At 38.8% G+C, this 15667-nt stretch overlaps 2 protein-coding genes across 3 annotated transcripts; one reads left to right on the plus strand and one right to left on the minus strand.

Moving 5' to 3' along the window:
- The first annotated feature begins 2166 nt into the window (after positions 1-2166).
- LOC108892123 (C-reactive protein) lies at positions 2167-3971 on the plus strand. The gene is made up of 5 exons (XM_018689567.2): positions 2167-2275; positions 2425-2479; positions 2887-2989; positions 3083-3380; positions 3481-3971. Exons 1-5 carry the CDS (start codon positions 2201-2203, stop codon positions 3700-3702), a joined length of 753 nt encoding a protein of 250 aa, XP_018545083.1. The 5' UTR covers positions 2167-2200; the 3' UTR covers positions 3703-3971.
- On the minus strand, positions 3845-15422 carry LOC108892101 (metalloreductase STEAP4). Of its 2 annotated transcripts, none has more exons than XM_018689546.2 (9): positions 15178-15422; positions 14960-15067; positions 13447-13517; positions 12976-13060; positions 10589-10867; positions 10379-10473; positions 10132-10285; positions 9847-10017; positions 3845-8649 (listed from the first exon to the last, which is right to left on the minus strand). In XM_018689546.2, exons 1-9 carry the CDS (start codon positions 15394-15396, stop codon positions 8386-8388), a joined length of 1446 nt encoding a protein of 481 aa, XP_018545062.1. In that variant the 5' UTR covers positions 15397-15422; the 3' UTR covers positions 3845-8385. The 2 variants fall into 2 exon arrangements, with proteins under 2 accessions (XP_018545062.1, XP_018545071.1); XM_018689555.2 differs by having other exon boundaries at positions 14960-15008; positions 15178-15359.
- Positions 15423-15667: the final 245 nt, after the last annotated feature.

Genomic DNA, 15667 nt, shown 5'->3' on the forward strand with positions numbered 1-15667 from the left:
CATGCCTGCCTGTTTGGTCAGTCAGTGATAGTTCTTCTCATTTGACCCAGAAAAAAGTGTATTAATATTATTATTATTATTATTAATATTATTAATAGTAATATTTTTGGATGCTGTCTTTTTTCAGAATAACAACCTAAACATGTACCTGAGCTTCACATGAATATCTCCATCACTCAATAATTCATAAACTTCAGTATATCTGTTATATCAAACATTTTTGTATTCTTGTCAAGATTGTGTACACAACCTTTGATTTTTCTGAACTAACTTTAGTTCCCAGAGATAAAAGCAAAGGATTATTGATAATTATGCAAACATGTTAGTGCATATTTCTATACTACACTTCTCTTGGCACTATTCAACTTCCAAGTGTATATTTCACACATGGATCCTGGGAGAGCTCTTCATTAAATGTTGTCTATGATCTGTGTTCTTACCCACAATTTCAGCTGCTTATTTATGCTCATATTGAGTCAACCTTCACGGCTGGACACATATAATCTTATTATGGGTTTCAAGGTTGCCTAGGTGTGTGAAATTAAACATAAGTGGAAATGATCAATGTAAGCTAGCTTGTTTCACAGTTTTTCTGTATGTTGAAATTCTTACCCTGGGCAATATTGGGATACTCTATCTCATTTATACATCAGTGCACACATAGACACACACATGCACTAAAAATCAAGCCACTAAAATCAACAGCGGCTCTTTAGTAATGGGAGAATAACACAGTGGGAGAGATTGTGTGTGCAGATAATGTTGTTAGTTGCTAGATAAGAGGATGTCTCTGACTAAATGTTGTGCTCTAGGCAAAAAAAGGTGCTGCATATTTCTCTTGAAGCACCAGCCTCTCCAAAATCTGCATGCACACTTTGTGTGCTATGTAAAATATGTAGGCTTGTGTGTAGCTCAACAACACATTAATTATATCTGTGCTTTTCCTGGAGTTCGAGTTAATCACATGTGTGTGAATGCACTGTGTCTTATTTTTCTCTTTTCTTGTCTATGGTCCTCTACCTACCCTACCTAGGTAGCTCACTGGCTAAGCTGCTGCCCCACCTGTGAGAATAACAGCACCCTTACACGTGTAAACACACATTCACAGAAACAAAGATGCTGTGTAAAAATGCAGAAATTGTTATGTAAGTATACTGTAGAACAGCATTTTTTAAAATCAGACATAAAAACCTATTTAAATCTTTAAGTGTAACAACTTGTTAATGATCTTTAAAATAAACTTTAGTGTGATTGAAGATTTTTCTCTTTTTTCTCTTCCTGTCTTGCCCACCAACTACATCTCATCCTGTCTGGAAGCTCAGTCAAACTCACAGAGTTTTTCCCTGCTGAGTTGAGTGTGCTCTGTCTAGTCGTCTCGGTCTGATCCCTCTCCAGGGTTCATCCCTTCGGCTGATCTGATGCCGTTCTCCAGGAAACATTCGCTCTGAGCTGCAGGCTTCTCCCCAGTCACTACTGGATCTCATCACATCAGTAGAGAGAGGAGCGTGCAGACTCTTCCATCACTAAGTCCTCTGCAGAGAGGACATAATATTTGGTCACATCACATATAGGTCACTGATGTTGTGCTGCAGCAAATTATTTTAGATATTCAAGAGCACAGAACATCTCCGTAAACTGAGTTCTTAATGACACGTGATCAGCATACATACACACACAAAATTTGGAGAAGAGGCAAGAAAGAAAGAAAGAAATACAGTGTATCAAATTTTTAATAGTAACCAATCAAAATATTAATAATCAACCAAAAACAATGGTGTCTGTCCATACTATACATGACATGATTATTTATATTTTTCTTTTTCAAAAAATGCTCAATGCATCAAACTAAATAAAAAAATACACTTTCTACAGTGCAAAGGTTTGATAATGTCTGATGCTTGTTGTTGTCCTGAAAGCTCAACTGGATGATCCACTGCTGCCCTTCACTATTCTGCCTTGAGTGCACTGTACTAATCTTTAAAAGGCCAGGCAAGTGGTAACACAATGTACTGTTTGTTGTTTCAGTATACAGCAGGCTCATCAGTTTCGTACTGTGAAATACTATGACCTTTTTGGCTGTTAACAGGTATTATGTTGCAAATATGCGGTGTACACCCCAGACAGTTCACCAGTCTATCACAGGGCATATGGAGACAAACAACTATTCACATTCTCGTTTGTCACCACCACAGCAAAAGGAATGAGGAAACAACAAGGATATAAAACTCACACTCCTATTCTCTGTTGTGCACAACTTCTTCACACAGACTTAAAGGTAAGACCATGAATGATATCCAATGGAAAATAGAGCAAATTAAGTTGACAGCTATTTTGTTTCCATCTGTATTTTACATTCATTTGATTTGATTACACTGATAGTTAGTTAACAGCATTTGATTTGTTGTTTATTTGTCTTTGTATCAGATGGCATTTTTGCTGCTTATGGTGATGTTGACAGCATGTGCTGCAAGTCCTCGAGGTAAAAAGAAGTATATTCTTTATTTAACAAAGGGAATACAAAAGGGAATTACACAATTAAGATACAAGCTGCAAGTGTACATACTTTGAAATGAATGACCCTTTTGCAATAGATTATTCACACACCCCAACATTATAAGTGAATTTCATTCAACTCCTTTTTTGAACAAATAATTTAAAAGAGAAGACCCAGTTGAATCACTTATAAAAACAAGTTTGTTTCATGCTCAGGGTACATAGATTTGTGTGTGTGTGTGAGAGAGAGAGTGTGTGTTTGTTAGAGGCTGGGGCAATATCTCTGCTAAATATTGGGGCATTGTAAAAATGTGTTTGTTCACTGTGCAACTTACATGAACATCTAGCATTTTGATTTATTTTTCTGTCTTTGTCTTTTTTTCTTAATTGTAGATCTGTCAGGTAAAATGTTCACCTTCCCACAGCAAACCAACACAGCTCACGTGAGGCTGACTACATCAAGACAGGATTTCAGTGCTGTAACTGTCTGTCACAGGTAGCACTGAAAATGCAAAATACATAAAAGAATCCACTGTATTCCTGACTGTGAAAAATAACATGCTTAATAATGTCTTTGTGATACCTACAGGTCCTTCACAGACCTCAAAAGAGACCATGCCCTTTTCTCTTTGGCCACACCCTCTAATCAAAATGAGTTCCTGATTTTCTGGAGTGAAACAAATAAGGAGATTCATCCTCATATCAGACAGGGAAAGACAGAATATGGAGGGTGGGACTACAAGCCAAACACGTGGCACTCTATTTGTACCACATGGGACTCTGCATCTGGACTGGTGCAGCTGTGGTTTGATGGACAACCTTCAACTCGGAGATTCATCAGCTCTGGATCCAACATCACAGGATCTCCTGTAATTGTTTTAGGACAGGTACAGTTTCTTGCGTGTGTCTCTGGTGTATAGATTTCAGAACAATGATAATGAATAATGCTTTTATTTACTGTATTTCAAACCTCTGTAATCTCTATAGGAGCAGGATTCCCTTGGAGGTGGGTTTGACATTAAGCAGTCTTTCGTTGGCATGATGACTGATGTCCACATGTGGAACTATGTCCTTTCTTCCTGTGAGATCCACAACTATGTGGATGAACTAAACTTCACCCCAGGGAATGTGCTCAACTGGAGAGCACTGGACTTCAAAATCACAGGAAAAGTGCTGGTAGAAGATCAACTAATAGTTTGTCACTCTTGAACAAGATTTTAAGTGATAGTCCACACAAGGTCTTTTCTTTTGAGTATAAAACAGTCACACCATTTAACCGTACACAGTGACATCAATAAAAGTTTATCGCACAGTCTTTGGGATGGGAAAGGGGCTTTAATCAGCTTGAATTAAAAAAAAACATTTTGCAGAATTTTATTTGTTTTATTAGATAGATATCATAGGATAGCCACATTTGTTGCTTTTTATGTAATGTTCTTCTTGACAAATAGTTAAAAATGACAAATTTTCTGCTGTAATTCAGTCTCATGCTCTTTGTTCATGTTCCTGATCTTTTATGGCCATTATTCTGACTTTAAACACTAGAAATTTAGTGCCTCCTGATTACAAGGGAAACATACAGAATTTACATTATCCTTCATCAAAACATCATTGCATCATGTTACAGGAAATAGTCACTACATACCACATCTGCAGGTCGGTAAACATAAACTGGATACTTCCTTCTCAGAAATGAAAAAGTGAAAAAACCAGTCTTTCTTCATTTTTTTGATGTTTTCTTCCCTGAAGGAAATGTCTTGTCATTTACGGCAAACAAACAATATAAACTTTAACAACACTCAACATCTTTGGCATGTTTCTGATGCCTGATCCGGCTCTCAGCCCACTTATGGCGTTCCTGTTCACAGGTGTTATAAAAGCTCCACTTAGTGAATTACATCTGCTGGTATGTGATTAAATTTAGTCCATGAAGGCACCAGCACCACTTGGGTTCCTGCTTCAGTGTAAGTGAAGTCCTGTTTACTTGTTTTCTGTAAAAGTGCACAACTCCTGCTGGGAACAACAGAGAACAAAATCTGAAGTAATCATACTTTAAAAACTGTTGTAGGGTAGACAGACAGTGTCAGAGTCGAAAACACATTTCATTTCCACTTACATTCCTAGTAAACTAGAATAGAAAACCAATAGAGCTCTAAGATCCTTTGCCCTAAAGAAAGGGATATTGGAAAAAGATCAATGTAAAATTTCTCTCTCTCTCTCTCGTCATAACTATTTGTGCATTCAATGTACAGTGTAAGGTTTTGACAGTATTCACTTGGATGACGACCATTAATCCAACTGGTGCTTCATAATTTTATGGTTTATGTCAGCCTCAGTGTGACTTGGGAGGTTCAATGCCTGGATCTTAAGAGTAGTGGCTTGTGACTACTGTATATTTCTCCTCTTTTAATGGCTTCTTCATTCTGCCTTTTATGATTCCAGATAATTCTTTCTCCAAAGCCTTTTTTTAAATAGTAATATGTCTTAGTGGTCTCATTCATGAATGTTCAGGAGTACTTGTATTTTAAACAAGCAAGACCACAAACCTTAATAACTTCTGCAGATGACCAACTACAATTCTTAGCAAGCCTCAGCAATAAAGATATAGGATATGTAATGTAAATAATAAATCAGAAAAAGTAAGTGCAGCGACTGCAAACTCTTAACACTTTAAAAAAAGACCCACTTATTGCAAATGCTATAAAATGATAATATAAAATTGTCCTCATACAAAAGACCTAGTGGATTATACACTGATCTTTATGATTGCATGTGGGGTCTTCATGATTTTGTGAAGTTTATGAGTCAATGCTTCATAAATGTTTAGTAATCTGAACCTTTTTTTTTTGTCATTAATACCTTTAGAATGAATGAGGGAAACACAGAGGTCACAATCATCAAACCCTTACAGTCAGCAGCATGCTAGTAGTTATGTACCAAATCTCCAGGTCTGTAAAGAATAAATGGTGCCTTATCAGTCAATGATAGGTGTGGTGGACTGTTTGATTCATTAGAAGTTTTCTTCTCTAAAGGAATTGTAACATTTGTTAAAAGTATATGGCACTAGTCATGCTGTACGCCACTCGCAAACCTCCAGGGACCTCTGAAATAAATTAGGCTTCACCTGAAGCTGTAACTCTGCTCACCCTAAATACCTCTCTTTTGACATTCCTGCTGAATCAATTAAGCATTATGTGCTCCGTGAGAACTCAGAAAAAGCCCTTTGTGGTACGCTGGCTGCTTCCTGATGTAATGGAGGGCAACTTTTACCTCAACAGACTGGGAGATTGAGAGTTTGAGCATATTGTAAAGGTCTAATCCACCGAACAATGAGGAACACTGTTGCTTGGGATGCCATTTGCCTCTTTGGTGTCCAAAGCCATGGTGCATGTACCCCATGCTGTGCTGAGTTACACACTCTTAAATACAAACCTGAGGCGCTGTAGAGCTGTGCTTTCTGATCTGTGTGAAAAAACTGTGTGTCAAGATTTACCATATGGGGAAAGACTTTAATTTATTTCAGGCAACAAGTCTAATTTTTCTTTGAACCTGCAGTGGTCAGAGTTCACAGAAACCATAAAAATGAATTTAGAAATTAATTTAACAATAGATTAAATCGATTTAGGGAAATAGCATTTTTTTTGGAGTAAAAACTGATTCTTCCTTGAAAATAGTTTGCAAGGAACTTATTTTGTGGATGCTGCCTGCACAGCCTTGAATTTCTTAGAAAGAAACCACTATTAAGACAAAACAAAACATTATAACAAAATCAAATCTAGTTGATTCTAGTTTCTATGGAGATATGTTATCAGCTGTGTTTGACAGAAGAATGTTGTATAGTAACTTATTATACTAGCATACTGACAATGTGCATAAGGGATACAAAAATTTCATACAATTGAAGGATGGACATAATTTACACATTTATTTATTAGAGTTTTGTTTTTACATCACTAAAGCAAAAATAGATTTTCTCACAACTATCAGTGTTATTATATACAATTCTTTCAGCATCCAAATGCACATTTCACAGATGAACCAAGGATTAACTCTTCATTAAATGTATTCTGCTATCTGTGTCTTTACCCACAATTTCAGCTGCTTATTTATGCTCATACTGAGTCAAGCCTTCATGGCTGGACACATATAATCTTATTATGGGTTTCAAGGTTGTCTAGGTGTGTGAAATTAAACATGAGTGGAAATGATGAATGTAAGCTAGTTTGTTTCACAGTTTTTCTGTATGTTGCTACATCTTAATTCTGGCAATACTGGGCAATATTGTGATACTCTATCTCATTTATACATCAGTGCACACACACTGAGAGAGAGACAGAGAGAGAGAGAGAGAGAACCAAAACACCCCAGCAGCAGGAAATAGGCTAAAATCAACAGCAGCTCTTTGGTAATAGGAGAATAATACAATGGGAGAGGGTGTGAGGGATTGCAGATTGTGTGTGCAGATAATATTGTTAAATGCTAGATAACAGGATGTCTCTGACAAAATCTTCTGCTTTGGGCTATAAAAAAAAAAAGAAGCCGCTGCATATTTCTTCTGTAGCACAAGACTCTGTCATGGCAACAGCTGCTCCATCCCACTCTCCTCCCTCAACTGCCTCTGGATCATTTGATTAGTGTTGTACATACTAACCTCTCCAGTTGTTCCACACCTGTCCACCAGCCGTCAGTATTGAGTTTTCTGCCTCTGCTCATCACCTGATCAAATCTCCTGCCAACCCAGCGGCGACTGATCTGCTATCAGTGTTTGCTGAGGCCACCTCTTAGTCAGTCTTTGCCAAACTGTCTGTGGTGCCTTCGTTATACAGTATATTCTGTCTCCCTTCTTGTAAGTGCTCTGATGACTATTATCTACGTGCTTAAGGCTTTGCCAGCTGTAACCCTGTTTTAAATCTAGTTTAGACTGTTTTTTATCACACAATGCTCTGCCTCCAGAGTCTGCTTTTGGCTACCGAATGTGTTATCTACTGTTACACACTCTGGCTTTGGCACTTGTGTGTGCGCATCTGTGTGTGCACATGTGTGTTGACTCTGTATGTGATAGTATAATTAGCTTAACCTTACTCTCTTTTCCGTGCATATGTAACTGTGTGTGTAAATGTGCACATTTGCACGCCCTTGAGAGGGAGGCAGGTTTGGGCAACAAGGTATTTGTGTTAGAAAACAGGGAGATCAATAACATCCTGAAAAGAGAGCAACCTCAGGGATACAATCGCAACACTTGAAGGGAGAGGAGAGAGGAGAATGGAAACTATTGCCTATGTTTATCAAAACAATGGATTTCAGCAGGGGATATCAATCTATTTTTCACCACATTCTGTGAAAAAGATACAGCACAAATATGAAATCTGTTTTGTTTTTTTTTTTCCAAAGCTCAAATGAAATAGACATTAAAAACATTCATATCCATAGAGACGTGTCCATTTGGCTGAAATAAACTATCAGACCCCCCCTTGTTTTGTTTGGCTATTGCACAATTGAGAATAGGCAGTGCTGACTGATCAGAAGACACAATCACACACCATTTGAGCATGGACAAAATTATCTTTGGATTGTTTTTTTCTTAACTATTACTTATTCTATGTACCAATGTCAATATAAAGAGGTTTGTTTGTTTTTCTGCAAAATCAGAACATGAAATATTGTTAATAATTTTGTCTACTTAATAATGGTATTTTAAATTACTAATATAACTTACTAATATAAATATTACATAACTGATAGTAATTTAAAAAAGTATTATTTTCTATTTTTGTATTGTATTCATGGAATATATTGTCATGTTATAGTTTTAAGTTTATTTCCCTCAATATAATGAAAGAATGAAACCCTCAATGATCAGCAGTCCTGATCAATGACTTTAGAGGTCAGAGTTCACAGGTTGGTGGCCTTGCTCTCACCCATCTCCCCCATTGGCTGGGTCCTCTCCCAGCCTTGGCGAATGCGGGTAAGGGTGCGGTCCACGCAAGGAAGGAGGAGCAGCAGTTTGAGCACCAGGACCACAGACGGCACAATCAGACACAGCATGTAGCCCGGTGGAGTGTACCATTTGTAGGTAGAGGGACGAAGAAATTTGTTCCAGCCATAAATGTAACCGTGCGCCGTACAAATGAACAGGGTCAAGTGGCCCAGCTTAGACTGAGGGGGAAAAAATACACAACATTTAAAGAAGACAGTGAAAGAATAGTAGCACTGGCTTTTTTTGCATTCTTGCCAGCAGATGGTTAGCTTAGCTTAGCATAAAGACGAAAAGATGGAAACAGCAAGTTTTACTTCAAAATGTAAGATTAATTGACACATATCTATTTACAAATAACACATACTGCATGATTAAAATCTCCCATGTTGTAATTAGTGAATCTCAGCTTCTCTCAAAGGATAATACTGAACACACTAAACCCAACTTTTCTGTGGTATGTAACTGATAAATGTAAAGCTGAATATTTTCTGTGCTTCATTCATTCTGTGCTCCTCAAGCATTACAATAACCTAAAAATACCAATTGTTTCCCAGCTGTTCCAGAGTAATTGGTTTTGTAGCACTAGTAGCCTTTGAGGCTTGGTTATTGTTAATTACTTGGATAATGTGCTTTCATTTACATTTTTAGCATTTGGCTGCTGATGTTCTCATCCACAGCGACTTACCATAGTGTAAACAGCACAATAAGAAAACATTCATATTAATGTGGTGCAGTAATGAACTGTGCCCCTATAATGATAATCAGGGATCATATTAAACAATTTAGAACAGCAAACCCTTCTGCTATGCTGCTGAATTAACACGTTGACAACCCTGATCATGCCTGCAACAACAAAAAACTGTTTATGTAAATTGATACCTGTTATTTTATATATTGTTATTCTTTCACTGCTCTTCTCACCAGATCATAAGGATAATCTTGACCTAGACCTCTATCTCTGAGTCTCATTCCCCATCTGAGGTCTACCAATGGATCTGACCTTTACACAAATGGACCTGTGACCTGTTTTAACAATCTTCTCGCTGGGGATTATACCTGATATCATAATTCTATTTAATGAATAACTTAACATTTAAAATCCTGGGCTAGAGTCACCCAGGCTTTCACTCTGTGCGCCTGTGTTAGGCAGTTGGTTAACTAGGCTCCTGGGAAATGAGTGGCAATGACATATTGTTTCTACAACAGTTTTATAACTCTGATGAAAACTTAGAAGGTCCAAATATAGATTATCACAAAAACAGATTATCAAAACACTGATAGTAAGCATGTGACTGATAACGTCTGTAGGCCTGAAGGTGAAGCACACCCACTCACACTCACACATGCACATTAAGTACTTCCAACTGCGCTCTGACCTGAATGAAGCTGAACTCTCTCCAGCTGAGTGAGCCTCCCACAGAGGGCAGGGATGTTAGTCCTAGCAGGACATAAAGAAAGAAACCCAGGATTCCCAGTACATAGAAAGAGTCTGTGCCCCACGCCTCTGTATTATCAAAGTAAAACGGGGTGGTTTTATTGTTCTTCATCTAAGACAGAGAGAGAGAGACATAGAGAGAACAGGTGAATTTCCTTCTCTGTGGTAGTTCCTCTATGTACAGGATTGCAGAAATACTGAGGAGGTTTGAACCAGCCTGCTGTACCTCATCCACCACATGCGAGATGAGTTTGTGTCTGACAGCATAGCGAATAGGAATGATGAATGTGTAGATGGCATGGAGAAAAGCAAAGCCCAGTGCAGTCAGACCCATCTGCTTCCTGCACAGCATCCAGCGGTCCAGCCAATCGGGGAAGCGCCTGGAACATGAAAAAGTGAGCCTGGCACTTGATACAGCTTTTACAACAACTTGCACAGTTAGTGAACATTTTTGTCCCAGTCTGATGTGTGACCTGTACTTGGTTCCTCTGTAGAGCTGAAGGAAGGCAGCTATGACACCAGGCAGGTAACACAGAGACAACATGATGAGCGACACAATGGGAAACACCTGAAAGATGTGAGAAGGTGAATATAATAATAAACACAGAACACATGTTTTGAGGGGAATTCAAAATAGCAGTCTACAGGACACTAAACAAGAGGGGTAGGGGACAAATCTTTACCTTGTTTGCCAGGGACACCATGATTCTGAAGGAGATGTCTTTCCCCTGTTCAACATATGCATAGATGACATCTCTAATGAGCAGATAGAAGAAGAAGAAGGCAGTGAGGCCGACGGCCACTCGTAGTGGCAGCCTCCACTCTGGGAACAGCTGCAAGGGGAAGTCTTCCAGTTCCCTGGCTGCAGACAGAGACCCTCTGTCCAGAACAGTGAGACCCAGCTTGGTGGCTATCTCTGCCACTGCCTGCTTTGCTTCTGCACTGTTCCCACACAGGTACACCTGGAGCACGGAGGGGTGGGTTATTTTTAAAATGGGCTGCAGTGTAGTCATAAGTTGCTAAAAGGACAAGGCTGGAGATATGTATTTAGGTTATTGTTAATGAGACAAAGAAAAGAATAAAGGTGAAAATGAACATTTTTAAAAACAGGTCATAAATTTATACTTTCATTCCTTAAAGAGCTGGGCATTGAAGGTTTTGGAAAACATTACTGAAACAGGAGTAAATAGCACATTTGCTGGAGCCTATTTTCAGCCACCTGCTGAGTATTATGGCAGCAGGACGATGTATGTGGGATTGCCTCAAAATAAACTACAATGCGCATGTTGATCTCTCTGAAGGAAAAATGTCACCCAGTGCAACAGTGTAGCTCTGATGTGTATTTGATGTTTTTTTCTTCCTTCCTTTCTTTTTTTTACAAACATGAAAATCTCTGGCTCAGAGGAATAAGATACAAAGACAATACTTGTTATTGAGATAAGCTCATTGTTTGGTTTTAGTTTTTCATAAGATTTGTTGACAAGGAGACGACTTATCTTTATCAATGGCAAACAGTACCATAATTAATGATTCATAATAAAGATCCTAATAGCTTGTCATGTAGGTGAATATTTGTTCAGTTTTAGTCACAGTGGAAGTGCTGTTTTAAAAATATCTTCATCTGTAATCATGTAGTCTATCACTCAGCAATTTCAAAAACCAAATGCACCTTCAGAAATGAAGAAATATTTTTTTCTGGTGCATTCTAATAAGCTTTTGTTTTTCAGTCACTAATAATTACACTAAGATGATTGTTAGATGACTCACCATGTTTGGTATATCTAGTGCATGACTGCACCGTGTACACCTACAGTGTCTGTCTACAAAATTACCCCTGTTTTGTTGATCTCCCCAGTGCTGTTTCAGTAATTTGGAGATGAAACCCCTGGAGATGTACGACTATGTAAAAACACATGCATACTATATATACATATACTTCTGAATATGTAATCCTATTTCTAGATCTCACCATGCTGAAGCTTATTACCACACTCACAGCTCTGTGATAAGACGATTAAGTTGTTTGTAAAAGGGGGGAAAAAATGGAATCATATAAAGTGAGAGGGATAGAGAAAGCTAGAGAGTGTAGGGGGGAGAGAGAGAGAGAGAGTAGTTTGACAGGCATATAGAGGAGTCAGTAGGATTGAGCGGTTTTCCCCCAGGTGTGTGTATAAGTGGACCGGGCAGCCAGCCATGTCTCCCTACATTACTGCACCAGTAACAGCAGGGGACGGCCGACAGACTAAATCTCCATCTGAATGTAAATGTGACAGAGCCACAGCCCCGCTGTGGATCTAATCAAATTGCTGGCTGGGGAATAGCACACACTTACAAGCATGTGCGTGTGGATATATAGTGTACCTACACATGCACAGATAAAGACACACACAGATGAACACACCACTCCTGCTCTCTCACAGCTACCTGTTTTCAAAGAAAATAGAGCACTGCAGTGGTGTGTGTGTGTGTGTGTGTGTGTGTGTGTGTGTGTGTATGTATGTATTTGGGGGGGGTGGGGGTGTAGTGTTGAAGAGGATTCGAGGCAGATTCAGGTTTAGTCTCCAGAGGTTCCAGCATGTTTGTGTTTCTCTTTGTAGCTGTGAAACGGAAGCTGCAATAAACATTGGTCTTTTGACTTTGTAACATCATAAAGTGCATTTGTTTGTTTGTGTGTTTATACAAGCACTGTCCTCATTTTCTTTTGCATTGCTATGGGAAGGCAAAAAAATCAATAATCTGCAGCAAGACAAATGAAATCAGTTGATTTCCTAAATTTTGCCCAGTGTACAGTGAAGCGATCAGCTCCTATTATTAACATGTCTGAGAGACACTTTTCCCATTGTACTCCAGGAAAGGATGAAAGCAATTATTGTTGCCTGATTTGAAGTCAAACATGTCTCATCATGAAAAGATCAAGTTGGTAATCCAGCCTCCTGTTACTGCTCAGTCTTTCTATCTTTACTCTGTTTAATCAAAGCATTTCCTTAAGGCTCGGAAGCTTTCTGGCTCTGTTTCACCTTGATCCTGCTGCCATCTTTTCACAGATTCCTCACTTCCACTCGTCTCTCACCTGTTTTCCTGCCAGGAGTCCGTTCTGAAGGGCCCAGGCAGACAGTGTGTTAAGGCCTTTCACCACAGCAGCTCCAGGGACCAGTCTGGAGAACACACAGCAAGGACTTTAGTTGCTATTGTTTCTGTCTACACATACACAGACGGGGGAAGGAGGGGTCTCAGAATGGTGAGAATCAATGTTTCCACTTCAACTGAATAGATACACAGCAGGCCGTCCTGCCAAGGGAGCTGCAACCCCCGCAAATTTTTTCATTTCTTTTGGATTCAGTGGAGAGTTTTCATGTCTCATGCTCTAAGTGGTGTTTAGGAGCACTTTCCCAGAAATGTGTTATTCTCACAGATAAGACATCCAGCATTCAAAGAAAGTGGCAACAACTATTGCAAAATGAGGGAATCATTTACACACACAATATATTTATGAATGAGACACTCTATGTTTCTTCTCCACGCTTTCACAGGAGTCCGTTACCTTTGCAGATAGGCAGCATTGGCTTCTGGGTATATGTCTTTCTTCAGGTTGTTACTGAGGTCCACCAGCACCTTGCAATCACAAGTTAATCTTGAAATGATTTACAGGATAGGAAAGACGACAAAACAAATCTCCACTCCACAAAATAATGATAACCTCCCCTGGCCTCTAAAAAATATACAAATTAAACAATCTGAGTGGGAATTATCAGTCTTTTGTGGAACCTCTCACAAGTGAATTACAAGTAGACAACATAGACTGCTGTCTTTCTTGATACCCATGTATCAGGTAGAAGCATGTCACCAGTCACCACTTCATTATACTGTGTACAGATTAGCTGCTATTTTGCATCCCCTCAAGTGATGGAGTGCATCTCTGAGTTATTTCAAACCAGTCATCATTTTTACTCCATTACTATCTTACATTTACTTCAATTTTGAAACTACTTTACATAAGATGGCAAAAAACTGTATATGATATGCACACTGTAACGCAGTACTGGTTAACTACAATATTTCTAGAGGTCATTTATCATCTAAGTCAGAGTTTATTGGAAATAATATGTTGATTGTCAATATATAAGTATTCAGATCTTTTATCAAGCAAAAGTACTAATACACTGCACTACACTGTGAAAGTATTCCGCCACAAGTAAAAGTCCTGCATACAGAACCTTACTAAAGTAAAAGTACTCACGCAGGAAAATGGTCACTGTGTTTTACTATCATATGTGATGTATTTGGATTAATATTACTGCAACATTGATGTGTATGTGGCATTTTACCACAGCAGATATTTGAGGTTGAGCTCATTTGAACTACTTTCTATACAGTTGGGTTGTTGTATCTAAAACATTGCATCATATTCTATAAGATCATCGTATGTTTGTCTTGTGAGAACCACATATCTCTAAAAAGTCACCTTCCCATAAGCTCAGAAAAGCAGCCCTGTTGACAGCTTTGTGACTGTATATTTTCCAGTTAATCCATGAGGGTTTTTAAATTGTTTATTTAGCTCAAAGAAGTAGGGGAATTTTCTCAGCCCATAAAAGAACACTTAATCCTTCAGTTTATCACAAACATTCAAAATCAAGACATATTTCATAGTTTTCACTGGACAGAAAGGGTATGTAAAATTGTTATCTGAACAATAATTTGTAACTAAAGCTGTTGGACAAATATAATGGAGTGGAAAGTAAAATATTTGCCTGTGATATGTAATATGGAGTACAAGTATAAAGTTGCATAAAATAGAAATACTCAAGTAAAGCACAAGAACCTTGCATCTGTAGATTCACAGATGTGGAGCAGCTTAAAAAATAGACACTAGTTTGTTAATGTAATGTCTAGCACTCAGGTCATTTATACTATATTCTTCAATTCAGAGTCAAGAAGTACCTTCACTTGTCAGGGAATATTAAATATTTGTTGTTAGTTCCTGATTTGTGCCTCGGTAACTACTCAGAATTTTGCGAGCTAAATGTTACAGATTCTAACATCAATCTTTGGCTCACCTTTCCTTCTAGATGCAGTGCCATTGTCTCAAGGAATTCATAGTGTTCTCTGTGAACACAAATAAAGATCAGACTAGCAGACTGGGCTGCTATTGCGTGGCTCATCACCTGCACAACACACATATTGAGGACAACATGAACATGTTTGGGCTGCCCACATAGAATTTTGTAAATTTTGTCCCCATCCCAAGTGCTATGTCATGTCATGTGTGTTGTACCTGAGCTCCCTGAGGCAAGGGGCTGCAGCTGTGAGGTCTGCGGCTGCCATACACCACCCTGTAGCCGGACTGCAGCAGACGCAGGCCCAGAGAGCGCCCCAAGTCCCCCGTCCCAAAGATACACAGCAGCTCTGGCTTAGGGGCAGCTGCTGTGTCCAGTGGATGCAACGACACAATCTCTGGCTTCATCTCCTCTGACAAGCCACTAGACACTGTCATGTTCTTACGCTGTGTTTTGATGGTCAGCATTCCCTGCTGTGTAGTTATATTGCTGTGGAATCTGACCTATACACTGCCTCTCCCTCTTTGTCTTTTAGTGTTCACATCAATGTGTGATTTTTTTTTAACCCTTTTCTGCCTACTGTCATAATAAGTGTGTGTGTGTGTGTGTGTGTGGGAGGAGGTATTTGTTCAATACACCATGTAGAAGAGTGTGCAAGAATGCATTATGTCATATGATTTTGCACTTATCACCATGAGTCATCACGCC

This window comes from Lates calcarifer, linkage group LG15, assembly GCF_001640805.2.
Source record: "Lates calcarifer isolate ASB-BC8 linkage group LG15, TLL_Latcal_v3, whole genome shotgun sequence".
Classification (NCBI taxonomy): domain Eukaryota; kingdom Metazoa; phylum Chordata; class Actinopteri; family Centropomidae; genus Lates; species Lates calcarifer.

Excerpts from the sequence above, each read along its gene's own strand:
- LOC108892123 (XM_018689567.2), top strand. The coding sequence starts at position 2,201 with ATGAGGAAACAACAAGGATATAAAACTCACACTCCTATTCTCTGTTGT. Across the intron at positions 2,990-3,082 it reads GCTGTAACTGTCTGTCACAG|GTCCTTCACAGACCTCAAAA; the intron begins GTAGCACTGAAA and ends TGATACCTACAG. Across the intron at positions 3,381-3,480 it reads CTGTAATTGTTTTAGGACAG|GAGCAGGATTCCCTTGGAGG; the intron begins GTACAGTTTCTT and ends TAATCTCTATAG.
- LOC108892101 (XM_018689546.2), bottom strand. The coding sequence starts at position 15,396 with ATGACAGTGTCTAGTGGCTTGTCAGAGGAGATGAAGCCAGAGATTGTG. Across the intron at positions 10,286-10,378 it reads TACAGAGGAACCAAGTACAG|GCGCTTCCCCGATTGGCTGG; the intron begins GTCACACATCAG and ends TTCATGTTCCAG. Across the intron at positions 10,018-10,131 it reads TCTCGCATGTGGTGGATGAG|ATGAAGAACAATAAAACCAC; the intron begins GTACAGCAGGCT and ends TCTCTGTCTTAG.